Here is a 14,134-nt window from a genome sequence, read left to right on the forward strand (position 1 = left end):
GAGTCTTGACCTTTTCCACTAACCCTCGTGGGTTAGTGTGGCGTGCCTGACTAATGGTCGGCAGGCTGTGGTTCGCGGTTGTATTCAAACCGGAATATATATATATATATATATATATATATATATATATATATATATTTATTTATTTATTTATTTATTTATTTATTTATTTATTTATTTATGAAAGATGATTTTTTATATCGTCCCTTTCAAATGACCGGGAAAATATTAGGCAACCTTTCAATTGACGGGACACCCATCAAATTTAGGCCCTGGCTCTCTTGACTTCTCTGAAGAGCACATCTAACGGAGCAATTAGCATTAACTCCATTAACGCCCACTCAAGCTCATGATGGTACGTGCACAGTCGCTCTGAGAGATATGGCACTCGGAAGAGTATTTCAAGAGAGAGAGAAGGCACTCGGAAGAGTGGTATTTCAAGAGACGATGAGGGAGAACACGCCTCCACCGCCAGGACAAGGAAAAATGTCGCGGGAGAAGAACATTGCAGGTCCTTCTCACAGTCTTCTTGCTCACGTCCTTCTCACAGCGTTCTTTCACTGATGTCACTTTATCTGTGGTTTTCCAGTTATCGACATGGAAGAGGTCGCTAATCTTTTTCAACAAATGAAGATTGAGCTCGGCAGTCAGCTCACCAATAAGATTTCAGGTTTGAAAGAAGATCTGCTTAGTGATTTACTGAAGCTTTGGCCAACAACAAAAGTACACCCAAACACCCACGGAGCTTGGAGGGTATGTTAAAGAGGAGGCAATACTAAGCAGTCATTTGGTTCCAGAAGTTGTTTCTGAGGCAATACTAAGCAGTCATTTGGTTCCAGACGTTGTTTCTGAGGCTTTGGGGCTGATGATGTATGGCCACCCGACATGTGGGAGACTTTGGTGCATTCAAAAGCTAGAACCCTAGAAAAGGACTTTTTAGCCATGATTAAGGAAGTTAAGGATGACAAGTGCGAGAATGTTATAACTTTTACAAGTAATGCCGTGGAAAATGCTCATCCCCTCTGAAGATTAGTGGATTTCACTATCTACATCAAGGGAAAACCTCCTCTCCCTTCCTACACTGCAGCCCTTATAAGTCTGCATTCTTTGAGTGAACCTGTCAAGCAAGATAAACGTGAGAGAAAATATAATGCCAAGCCCCATGTTGGGCATGCTGTCAACAGGGCCATTACAGTCTTGCAGGATTCAGGTCCATTGAGGAAAAGAATAGTAGGTGCAGTGACAAATCTGCGACGACTGATATAGTGGTCCACCTTCTTGGGTTCGGGTCTAACAAGCAACGTGTACAAGTGTGATGATTCTCTTGGCAAACCTGTAGCTGTCAAAATCTACAAAAATAGAGACACTTTGCCCAAAGCAATCAGTGGTTTGGCTTAGAAAGAGAAATCCTACTTGGATTTGCTAAAGGGCGAGCCAGGTGTTCCATCTTGTGTTGGAATGGCAAGTGATAAAAGCTTTTTGTTGTTGTTTCCAGTTGGGAAAAAGGTACGGACAGGAGGGCTGAGCCAAATCAAGAGGCATTGGCCTGATATTGTTGGTACATTGCAAGGGGCACACTCTAAGAAGGTTGTTCACAGGGATGTAAGGATGGCTCTCTTTTCCTAATTGATTGGGGTGTTGCTTGTGACATTGGATGTTCAATTCCTTTGTATGGCAGTTTGCTTTACAGCTTCAAAGAGTATATTACAGCAATACATTAAAGATAGCTCACGAGTTTCCTTTGCGCTTGAGGATGATCTTGTATCATTAGTGAAAGCACTTTATCTTTTGGCTAGCCCCTTGTTTGAGCGGAAATTGAGTGCTATCAAACTTGGTATTGTCCCAAAAGTGGCTAAACCCAGCAGTTCAAAATTACCTTCAGAAGCATCACAGATATTGGATCTGTGAGAAAAGGAATTGGAGGAGGCTGATGCTTGGTGTGAATCTATTGAGCTGGCAGAAAATCTGGATTATGATGGCTTGAAACAATGGATACTGAAGTGGAATTGAACCATTGCCCTTATTGACGTATGGTGTGAAGAGGAGAGGGGTTTATGGTCTGAAGAGTAGAGGGGTTGAAACGCTGGATACTGCAGTGGGCATTGAACTATTGCCCTTAATGATGTATGGTGTGTAGAGTAGAGGAGAAATGTCACTCTTCTCAACTTGATTCTCTTGCTAGCAAGTGTCCTGCTGAACCAGCTTGTCTTCAGATGCCTTTTTTATCAGTATTTGTGAGTTGAATGTTTCAGGTAAGTATTTTGATTGAACGTTTCAGGTAAGTATGGCAATATTGAGCTGAAGAATGGCAGTATTTGTGAGTGGAGAGTTTTGGGCAAGGATGGCAGTATTTGTGAGTGGAGAGTTTTGGGTAAGGATGACGATATTGAAATGAAACTTTTTTAAATCTTCTCTCTGACTTTCAGGGTTTACTTGGTTTCATTCCTTTTTTTCGTCTTCCTCTTTGTGATCCCCACTGTCTCGTATCTATAGCACATTGGTAGAAACATATGTCAAATGTTGCTTCCTTTGTTAAATGTTACTTCCTTCATAATGGAGATGCATAGTTTAGCATGATCAAGTTGCAAGATGCATTTGTGTTGTGGAATACTTAATGGTCATGTGGGTTAGATGCATATGGGTCACTTGGAAAACAAAACCACTCTCCAAGTGGCCATTATGTGTTTGGTTTGCGGGATAAGGGCAAGATGGCAAGTCTAAAAGCTTACCCATATGTGCTAATGGACTTATGATAAGCTTTTTGGCTTGCTATGTAGCCCTTAAGTGCAAACCATACACATATGTTCCACTTGGAGAGAAAAAATGCTGTGCAAGTGGTCATGTTTGTAGTTTTCACATAAGGGCCACGTAGCAAGCCCAAAAGCTTTCAATAGGCGCTAACTAGCCTAAACACGTTTTCTATGGTGGGCCATGTAAAGGGAGCCAGTGGGTTTGAGTGTGGGTGTGCTATGCAGTGGAATAGAAATGCTTATTGACAAACAAAAATAGAAATGTAATGCTCAAACTTTCAAAGATAGATAGTCGTGGCATCCAAGAAAGCACTATTTGAAGATATAGGCAAAACTCAGGCTTACAATGCATGCCTTTAGACCCGCTTTACGTATCTTACTATGTACACATTACAAAACAGAGGGTGCATGCGACTGTGTATGTATGTGTCTGTGCCCGCAAACGCACACATGTTGGCTTTTGCAACACTTCCTCCTAGGATTACTAAACTTCGAAAAATAGACACATTGCTCACGTTTTGCAAAACGTGCCTAATTACTCTAGTTTAGAGAGCGAACATACTCATCAAACTGCTTGGACTCTAGCAAGATATCCTGGATCACGGATTCTAAAACCTTATACAAGTACTTGGGGCCCTCCTGCATAATGTGTGCGAACCATTGCTCTTGCTCTTCCTATGTTGTTGTTTCAGCAGCAGCAGCAGACAGCAGTAGCAGTCAAGGCAAGCATGTGGTTTTAGTGCAAGTGCACACGACTTGTGGGGAAGACATATTGGTATACGCCCCAAAAACAAAAAACATGAGAGCTATCCACCACCACCCACCACCAATACGACTTTCCCTATATGCGCTTATAAAGGAAGCATGTGGCTTTATTGTGGACAAGATCATCACGCTTAGGCTCTTATCAAACTTGTCGTGAAAGTTTATATATGATCTCGCGCTTGGGTTCTTTTTCAAACTTGTGAGCATGTTGTTTCAGCAGCAGTCAAGATAAGCATGTGGTTTTAGTGCAAGTGCACATGACTTGTGGGGAAGGCATATGTAGGGATTGTTTTGATGACCCTAAACCTCATTAAGATTAGTATCCATTACTTTTCTAGATTAAAGTTGTTTAGAAGGTAGTTATTGTACTTTTTAGACATTGGTACTATGACATTAGGATGTAACTTTTGTCTCATAGGTCATTTTGGCCTCTTGAAGATGTTAATATTGTTGAAAAAGCGGTAGAGGGAGAGGAGACACACACACAGGAGCAAACCCTAATGTATATTACAAACCCTAACCATAGAGAGAAGCCATCTCCCTTCTCACACAATGCATAAAGCCATAATCCATAATACACACAACACACTATGAGTTGTGTCCACACACATCTAACCCTAGCTAATGTCCACACACTATGACCAGCTGGACACGCGGTCATTTATGTCTCACACATGCTGCTACCTAACATGCCAGCACATAGTGCAACTGGCTCACACTGACATCGAGCTTGAATCTCAACAGCCCCTCTCAAGCTCATGATGTACTGCCATAGATGAAGATGTAGATGAGCTTGGGATATCAAAGCTCTCAACACTCCCCCTCAAGCTCATCCCACGTACTCCCAACATAGTACGGAAGTACTCAAACTTCTCCCTGCTAAAAGTGGCTTTGTAAAGATATCTGCCACCTGCTCATTAGTCTTCACATACTGAAGATCAACTGTACCATCTAACACCTTCTCTCTGACAAAGTGATAATGGACCTCTATGTGTTTGGTCCTCGCATGAAATACTGGATTCTTGGCCAACTGTATACTGCTCATGTTGTCACAATGAATGACAACTTTGCCATCAATAGGCTCACCTAAATGTGCCAAGAGATTCTTTAACCATACTGCCTCACAAGTAGCAATGGCTGCACCCCTGTATTCAGCCTCTGTACTAGATAAAGCAACTGTAGGTTGCTTCTTGCTACTCCAACTCACCACGGCACTTCCAAGTGTAAAGGCATAACCACTAGTAGACCTCCTGTCATATGAGGTACCTGCCCAATCAGCATCTGTGTAGCCATGTATATCCAAGCCTTTACCACTCTCATAAAGTAGACCATAATGTGCAGTGGTCTTTACATATCGCATGATGCGTCTCACTGCATCCAAATGAGGTTTCCTGGGGCTCTGCATAAACTGGCTTACTAGCCCCACAACATAACTCAAATCCGGGCGTGTGATAGTCATGTAAATGAGACTACCAACCATCTTTCTGTACATAGATGGATCATCCAACTCCTCACCAAAATCAGCCCGCAACTTCACATTCTGCTCCAAAGGTGTACTCATAGGCTTACACCCTGTCATGCCATATTTTGCCAACATATCCAATGCATATTGGCGTTGCACTAACCATGTACCTGCATGATCTTTGATCACTTCGATTCCAAGAAAGTATCTCAACTCACCCAAATCTTTAATGTCAAACTGCCCACTCAATGCTTTCTTGACATGCATCACATCTATACCATGATCACCTGTGATAATCAAGTCATCCACATAGATGACAAGTAAAACAATCCCATGATCTATCTTCTTCACATAGAGTGAAGAATCTGCTGTAGAAACCTGAAATCCAAGAGAGATAAGATATCTGCTCATCTTATCACTCCAAGCACGAGGTGCTTGCTTCAAACCATATAATGCATTTTTCAATCTGCATACATGAGTAGGATATTTTGGGTGTACATAACCTTCTGGCTGTGCCATATAAACCTCTTCTTGTAGATCACCATTCAGAAATGCATTTTTGACATCCATTTGATGCATTTCCCAACCCATGCCTGGAAGTTCTTCCTATCCAGCTTTTCACCAACAATCTGTACTGGATTATCCGACATATTGCTCAATGCAAAAACACCTTGCGTACACTTCCAAATCTGTAAACGAGCCTTCCTCAGCTCAACCACACTCCAATGAGTGTTCCAGATACTCCAAAGTAGCCAACAATCTTCAAATTTGGTGTAGAAAATCAACCTGTATGCATCCAAAATGAACTGACTCACAGAGTCCAAGATACCCTGATTTGACACGCTTTCCCAAGGCTCCAAATTGCAATGTAGTGGTGCAATCAAGTGTGCATAACTTGCATTCACACCTAAACAACCTCAATGTTGAATATCAACACCATCCGACATGTGTACATATCAATTTTGTCAAACCCCTTTCTCTGTTTTGTGAAAAAACCAGAAAAACCAGTAAAACCAGTAGTAATTTTGCTCTAATTTCTTCAATCCTTGTCCAAATTGAGTAACCAGGCATTCATTAGCTTAGAAATGATGTCCACTAACTCCATGTAAGAGGAATTTGTCCAATTGTTTAAGACCAATGAGTAATTGTTCGATTAAACTCACTCTGTTCTCTGCAACCAGTGGACAGGCCTTTTAATCAGCTCATTTCCAGCTCAATTAGGCATAATTGATCAAACCAACCATGTAGCCTTCTTCTCAAGTGTGTGTATTAACCAATTGCTAAATCAATTTTGAAATATATCAAGCACACAAGTGATAATTGATCTCCTCGTATCAAAAATGTCAAAATTCTCCCTTTTTCTCTGTGCAGTCTGCGCCGCCTGCTCTACAGGGATTTGGGAGTGATTGTAGTACTAATTGATGATGGGTTTGAGTCCCCAACACACCTAGGTATGTGTGCAACCAGTCAATGCTTTGATTTTTGCCAAAAACATGCTCCAAATGCATCAAATTTTGACCTCCTTTTCTCTGTTTTGTGAGAGCTCAAAAACCAGAATTTTTCACTCATTCAAATGCATGTAAATTGCTCCAAAATCAGTTTAAGGCTTGCATAGGAGTTGCCAATAAATTCCTCCTTGTCAGATACATATGTCTTTGCCAGATTTGCATGCATTTCACCATACATCAGTGCTTCCAAGCATTCATGGAAAGCTTTAAAAAAACGAGAATTTTTCTTTGCTTTGAGTTGCTCTAATTTGCTTTGTTTTTGCCTAAATCACCTGCAATCCGCTCAAGGATGTTTAGAAGACCTTACCCGGTAGGCCAAGCTCTCAGATCTGATAGTAATCGGTGTGCTCCAAGCTTCACAGCATCAATGGCAAGCTTCACAGCTTCTTCTTCTCCCTCTTCTCACTCACTCATAAACCCTAATAGACAGCACAAGGCTCTGATACCATGTTGAAAAACAGGTAGAGGGAGAGGAGACACATACACAGGAGCAAACCCTAATGTATATTGCAAACCCTAACCATAGAGGGAAGCCATCTCCCTTCTCACACAATGCATAAAGCCATAATCCATAATACACACAACACACTATGAGTTGTGTCCACACACATCTAACCCTAGCTAATGTCCACACACTATGACCAGCTGGACACGTGGTCATTTATGTCCCACACATGCTGCTACCTAACATGCCAGCACATAGTGTAGCTGGCTCACACTGACATCGAGCTTGAATCTCAACAGCCCCTCTCAAGCTCATGATGTACTGCCATAGATGAAGATGTAGATGAGCTTGGGATATCAAAGCTCTCAACAAATATGACATTTCATTTCATTTCTCTCTCTCTCTCTCTCTCTCTCTCTCTCTCTCTCTCTCTCTCTCTCTCACCACCCAAATTACTTACAATGGAGGAGATTGATGATGTTCTTCAATGACCTACTCGAAAGTTTATGGGGTGATATAATACTTTCCGTATGTGGAAGTGTCACGGTATACCTCTCCTCCTTGTACCGAGAGTTTAGCTTTTGTAACCTACTTATAGGGGATTGTTTTGATGACCCTAAACCTCAGACATTGGTACTACAGCATCGGGATGTAACTTTTGTCTCATAGGTCATTTTGGCTTCTTGAAGACGTTAATATGACATTTCATTTCATCTCTCTCTCTCTCTCTCTCTCTCTCTCTCTCTCTCTCTCTCTCTCTCTCTCTCTCTCTCTCTCTCTCCCCCCAAAGAACTCCGCAAATGAGCCCACAAACAATTGACATAAGACATTCCCGTGTTGCTTTGAGCCTCTGACCACACCAAACTCCCATACTTATATTAAGGCCCTCACGGGAGCCTGCCAAGACATAGAACATACTTGCAAAACGTGGTCAGTGGGTCACTAATCCGATTTGGTGAGCCCTAGCGAAGACCTACATCTTCAAATGGGTGCCATAGCCTACATCTCTCACTCCCCTAAACATGTCATGATTCATTGAAGCCTTGTTCAAACTAAAAGCGAAAGTTTTGTAGTGTACCACTTTTGATGTGGTGGGCACTCATAAGGAAGGATCGCTTTGATTTGCCTCCTCTTCTATGTCGCACTCGAGAGTCGGGAGAGCCAGTCCAGCCTGTAGAGCAAACGACCACCACTCGCAAGTTTGAGGACCACCTCCTGCCAGCAATGGCCACCACAAGGATCGCCTCCTGCCTCTGCGCCAATGCCATAGGATCAGGATGCTGGATGAGTCGCACTCTGTCTCGGCTTGGGTTTGCAATATTGCTGGAGTTACAAGTCAGGACTCACGAGACTAGCAGGAAATGCTCTCTGGAATTTTTTGATGGGATTTCCCAAGGTCATCCACATTAGCCTGCTGTCCGCCCTTCATCCATAATTCCATTTATTCCTGGCTAGCCGCCCATCAGAACGGGCCCTGAGTCTTGACCTTTTCCACTAACCCTCGTGGGTTAGTGTGGCGTGCCTGACTAATGGTCGGCAGACTGTGGTTCGCGGTCGTATTCAAACCGGAATATATATATATATATTAATATATTTGAAAGACGATTTTTTATATCGTCCCTTTCAAATGACCGGGAAAATATTAGGCAACCTTTCAATTGACGGGACACCCGCCAAATTTAGGCCCTGGCTCTCGACTTGTCTGAAGAGCACATCGAATGGAGCAATGAGCATTAACTCCATTAACGCTCACTCAAGCTCATGATGGTACCTGCATAGTCACTCTGAGAGATATGGCACTCGGAAGAGTATTTCAAGAGAGAGAGAAGGCGCTCGGAAGAGTGGTATTTCAAGAGACGACGAGGGAGAACACGCCTCCACCGCCAGGACAAGGAAAAATGTCGCGGGAGAAGAACATTGCGGGTCCTTCTCACAGTCTTCTTGCTCACGTCCTTCTCACAGCGTTCTTTCACTGATGTCACTTTATCTGTGGTTTTCCAGTTATCGACATGGAAGAGGTCGCTGATCTTTTTCAACAAATGAAGATTGAGCTCGCTCAACAAATGAAGATTGAGCTCGGCAGTCAGCTCAATAGTCAGCTCACCAATAAGATTTCAGGTTTGAAAGAAGATCTGCTCAGTGATTTACTGAAGCTTTGGGCAACAACAAAGTACACACAAAAACCCATGGAGCTTGGAGGGTATGTTAAAGAGGAGGCAATACTAAGTAGTCATTTGGTTCCAGACGTTGTTTCTGAGGCCTTGGCTGATGATGTATGGCCACCCGACATGTGGGAGACTTTGGTGCATTCAAAAGCTAGATTCCTAGAAAAGGACTTTTTAGCCATGATTAAGGAAGTTAAGGATGACAAGTGCAAGAATGTTATAACTTTTATAGGTAATGCCGCGGAAGATGGTCATCCCCTCGGAAGATTAGTGGATTTCACTATCCACATCAAGGGAAAACCTCCTCTCCCTTGCTACACTACAGCCCTTATAAGTCTGCATTCTTTGAGTGAACCTGTCAACCAAGATAAACGTGAGAGAAAATATAATGCCAAGCCCCATGTTGGGCATTCTGTCAGCAGGGCCATTACAGTCTTGTAGGATTCAGGTCCATTGAGGAAAAGAATAGTAGTTGCAGTGACAAATCTGCGAGACTGATACAGTGGTTTGTTGTTGAGAGGGCATCAGAAGTGGAATTCAATTACAAACTTTTCAGTTATTTTAATAGCTTTGAACTAGATAAAGTTAAACAGTCTCTAGTTGCTATTTTGATGGCCAACCCATGTTCACTCTATCTTCCTAAAGATTGCTCGTTGACTCTTGATTCTCAAAATGTGGTGATTACCACCTTCTTGGGTTTGGGTCTAACAAGCAACGTGCACAGGTGTGATGATTTTCTTGGCAGACCTGTAGCTATCAAAATCTACAGAAATAGACACTTTGCCCAAAGCAATCAGTGGTTTGGCTCAGAAAGAGAAATCCTTCTTGGATAAAGGGCATGCCAGGTGTTCGATCTTGTGTTGGAATGGCAAGTGATAAAAGCTTTTTGTTGTTGTTTCCAGTTGGGAAAAAGGTATGGACAGGAGGGCTGAGCCAAATCAAGAGGCATTGGCCTGATATTGTTGGTACATTGCAAGGGGCACACTCTAAGAAGGTTGTTCACAGGGATGTAAAGATGGAAAATATAGTGTCTATTGAGGATGGCTCTCGTTTCCTAATTGATTGGGCTTTTGCTTGTGACATTGGATGTTCAATTCCTTTCTATGGCAGTTTGCTTACAGCTTCAAAGAGTATATTACAGCAGTAAATTAAAGATAGCTCACGAGTTTCCTTTGCGCCTGAGGATGATCTGTATCATTAGTGAAAGCACTTTATCTCTTGGCTCGCCCCTTGTTTGAGCGGAAATTGGGTGCTATCAAACTTGGTATTCTCCCAAAAGTGGCTGAACCTAGCACTTCAAAATTACCTTTAGAAGCATCACAAATATTGGATCTGTGGTGGGAAAAGGAATTGGAGGAGGCTGATGCTTGGTGTGAAGCTATGAGCTGGCAGAAAATCTGGATTATGATGGCTTGAAAGAGTGGATACTGAAGTGGGCATTGAACCATTGCCCTTATTGATGTATGGTTTGAAGAGGAGAGGGGTTTATGGTCTGAAGAGTAGAGGGGTTGAAACGTGGATACTGCAGTGGGCATTGAACTATTACCCTTAATGATGTATGGTGTGTAGAGTAGAGGAGAAATGCCACTCTTATGAACTTGATTCTCTTGCTAGCAAGTGTCTTGCTGAACCGGCTTGTCTTCAGATGCCTTTTTTCTCGTATTTGTGAGTTGAATGTTTAGAGTAGAGGAGAAATGTCACTCTTATGAACTTGATTCTCTTGCTAGCAAGTGTCCTGCTGAACCAGCTTGTCTTCATATGCCTTTTTTCTCGTATTTGTGAGTTGAATGTTTCAGGTAAGTATTTGTGAGTTGAACGTTTCAAGTAAGTATGGAAACATTGAACTGAAGAGTGGCAATATTTGTGAGTGGTGGAGAGTTTTGGTTAAGGATGGAAATATTGAAATGAAACTTTTTTAAATCTTCTCTCTGACTTTTAGGGTTTACTTGGTTTCATTCCTTTTTTTCGTCTTCCTCTTTGTGATCCCCACTGTCTGGTATCACATTGGTAGAAACATATGTCAAATGTTGCTTCCTTTGTTAAATGTTACTTCCTTCATGATGGAGATGCAATGTTTAGCATGATCAAGTTGCAAGATGCATCTGTGTTGTGGAATACTTAATGGTCATGTGGGTTAGATGCATATGGGCCACTTGGAAAACAAAACCGCTCTCCAAGTGGCCATTATGTGTTTGGTTTGCGGGATAAGGGCAAGATGGCAAGTCTAAAAGCTTACCCATATGTGCTAATGGACTTATGATAAGCTTTTTGGCTTGCTATGTAGCCCTTAAGTGCAAACCATACACATATGTTCCACTTAGAGAGAAAAAATGCTCTCCAAGTGGCCATGTTTGTAGTTTTCGCATAAGGGCCACGCATAGCAAGCCCAAAAGCTTTCAATAGGTGCTAACTAGCCTAAACAGGTTTTCTATAATGGGCCATGTAAAGGGAGCCAGTGGGTTTGAGTGTGGGTGTGCTATGCAGTGGAATAGAAATGCTTATTGACAAACAAAAATAGAAATGTAGTGGAATAGAAATGCTTTGACAAACAAAAATAGACAAAGGTATTACCTGAAAAGTTGACCCAGAAGTTGCACTAGTCTAGTTTGATAAAATCCATTCTTTTTTTGAAGTCCGCCTCTAGAATTCCCCCAACTGCATCCCTGCCAAGACAAGCTTTATACGATGGTAGAATCAAATCTACCAATTGCGGGGTTAAAGGCCTGGGTACAATTGAAACATCTGGTGGTGGTGGCAACCCCGTGCTTAATCTTTACCCAAAGTCAAAAGGGTCTTCACACAAGCTTGAAGGAGACTGGCTTAAGTGTATGCATCCAAATTATTGATCTTATTTTGCATCTTCCTTAAAGTGTCCTTAACATCATCCAAATCCCTTTGAGCGCTTCATAGCTGTATCCAAATACGGCCCTAAACGATGACGTTTCTTGTTGTTGTTTGCCTTGCATCATCACGAACGACATTCATTGCACGCCATGTTTTGGGACGCGAAGCAGTGAATGAACTGACATGGGCTACTTAAAAATGATGCCTAGCCTCAAATCCAACACTAGGCCCTTGGGTTTTTGTTAGCATCTCTGGCATTGAGTGGATGGACTCCATGAACATCAAGTATTATGAGAGTAGGATGAACCTCAACTAGCATCCCATTTGCACTACACCGTCACATACACCCAAGTGCATAGTTCACTACCCTAGCACACATGCACTGTGCATTAGTCTCACGCTTGCACATGGACACTAGTGTATTACTGTTGTACATTGCATCGTAGTGCACACGCATTGTGCACTAGCCCCACCCTAATGCACTGCATCATAGCACACTACCCTAGTGTCATATACCCATGCACACATACCCACTGCATCATGGCACACTACCCTAGTGTCATATACCCATGCACACATACCCTTGCCCTTAGTGTCATATACCCATGCACACACACCGTTGCCCTTAGTGTACGACTTCTCAAAGGAGATTGGCTTTTGGATCTTTGTTTTGAGGATATATAATCATAGTTGATGATATCTCTTTGGTGCTTATTTGTTGCTACATCTCGTACGGGAGGATATAACCACAGTTGATGATATCTCTTTGGTGCTTATTTGTTGCTACATCATCCATCATAAAGGAGGTTATTGTTCCAGACTTGGGTTCCATGTTCTCTTGTCCACACCCTTTGTATAGGAGGTTATATGTGTTCCAGACTTGGGCTTCCATGTTCTCTTGTCCACACCCTCTGTGTGGCATGACATGGTATGCCATCATGTCTTGTCATCGGCACCACTTCAACCCCTCCCCATGATGCAATGTGATGCTCCTCTTGGTGTGATCCACATTGCATTGAGTTGTCTCCCTCTTGATCTCGCCATTAGTCGATGACACGGCACTCCCCCACCATGGTACCCCTCCCTTTACACCATGGCACAAGATCCCCAAATCATGGTATGTTATCCCATCTTGTAGTCAAGCCTTCAAGTACTTGACTTTGCAACTACTTGTTGTCACGCTGCAAGTGCAAGTGAACAACCCCATAAGTCCTTGGAGTCACAACCCTTCAAGTACTTTTTTTTTTGTAACTACATGTTGTCACGTTGCAAGTGCAAGTGAACAACCGCACCAGTCCCTAGAGTCACAACCCTTCAAGTGCATCATGGCACGAGATATCCAAATCATGCTGTGTTATCCCATCCTATAGTCAAGCCTTCAAGTAATTGTGGTCAACTTTGCAACTACGTGCGTGAACAACCCCACAAGTCCGTGGCGTCACAACCTCTCGACGAGTGAACAACCCCACAAGTCCTTGGAGTCACAATCCTTTAAGTACTTGTGATCAATTGTTTTTTTTAAAGCCTTAATCCGTATGGGGGGTCCTGGTACCTTAAGAAAATTACTTGTGGTCAACTTTTCTTGTCAAAACAAGCCCGCCAAGTTCCTATAGTCAAAATAATGGCCTCTCTCTCCATCAAATCAATCTAAGATGCCTGCTTTGAGTTTGCCCTGCCGCTCGATGATCAGTCTTGAATCTAGGCTGCCTTCCATCCCTCATTCTTAGGCTCCCTTCATGTTTGTAATGTCTCCTCTTGGAACTCACAAATTACAGGATATGCCCAACATTGCTGTCTGAAAAAGTTGTGGGGTGTTTTTAGAAGTGAAGGCCTTTCTTGTGACACAATCACCTATGCATGCTCCATGAAGGTCTGGGACAAGGTTATCAAGGAAACTTTGACTTGTTTTTAGCAATTGCAAAGTGAGACCTTTCTCCAAAGTCAATCAGCTATGTGTGCTCCTTGAAGGCCTAAGGTTTGCTATGCCCAACATGGCTGTGACGACAAGGACACTCAGCAAATCCGAAGTGAAGGCCATTCTCTTGACTGCACTCATCTATGTGTGCTCTGTGAAGGCGTGAGGCATGCAAAACATGGTTGTGGCAAGGAAACCCTCGGCTTTTATCAATAGTTTTTGCAAAGTGAGACCTTTTTTTGGATGCAAGTAAGATACGCCCAACATGGCTTTGGCAAGG

At 42.6% G+C, this 14,134-nt stretch overlaps 2 protein-coding genes across 2 annotated transcripts; both read left to right on the top strand.

The window, feature by feature from the left end:
- Nucleotides 1-380: 380 nt before the first annotated feature.
- LOC147630288 (uncharacterized) lies at nt 381-2,244 on the top strand. The gene is made up of 2 exons (XM_086809968.1): nt 381-511; nt 590-2,244. The coding sequence occupies exons 1-2, from the start codon at nt 382-384 to the stop codon at nt 760-762; spliced, it is 303 nt and encodes a 100-aa protein (XP_086666094.1). The 5' UTR covers nt 381; the 3' UTR covers nt 763-2,244.
- A 6,482-nt stretch (nt 2,245-8,726) lies between these two features.
- Nucleotides 8,727-10,329, top strand: LOC147630289 (uncharacterized). The gene is made up of 2 exons (XM_086809969.1): nt 8,727-8,853; nt 8,932-10,329. The coding sequence occupies exons 1-2, from the start codon at nt 8,829-8,831 to the stop codon at nt 9,534-9,536; spliced, it is 630 nt and encodes a 209-aa protein (XP_086666095.1). The 5' UTR covers nt 8,727-8,828; the 3' UTR covers nt 9,537-10,329.
- The last annotated feature ends 3,805 nt before the right edge of the window (nt 10,330-14,134 follow it).

This window comes from Cibotium barometz, chromosome 16 (assembly GCF_041138505.1).
Source record: "Cibotium barometz isolate CiBa-2024 chromosome 16, ASM4113850v1, whole genome shotgun sequence".
Classification (NCBI taxonomy): domain Eukaryota; kingdom Viridiplantae; phylum Streptophyta; class Polypodiopsida; order Cyatheales; family Cibotiaceae; genus Cibotium; species Cibotium barometz.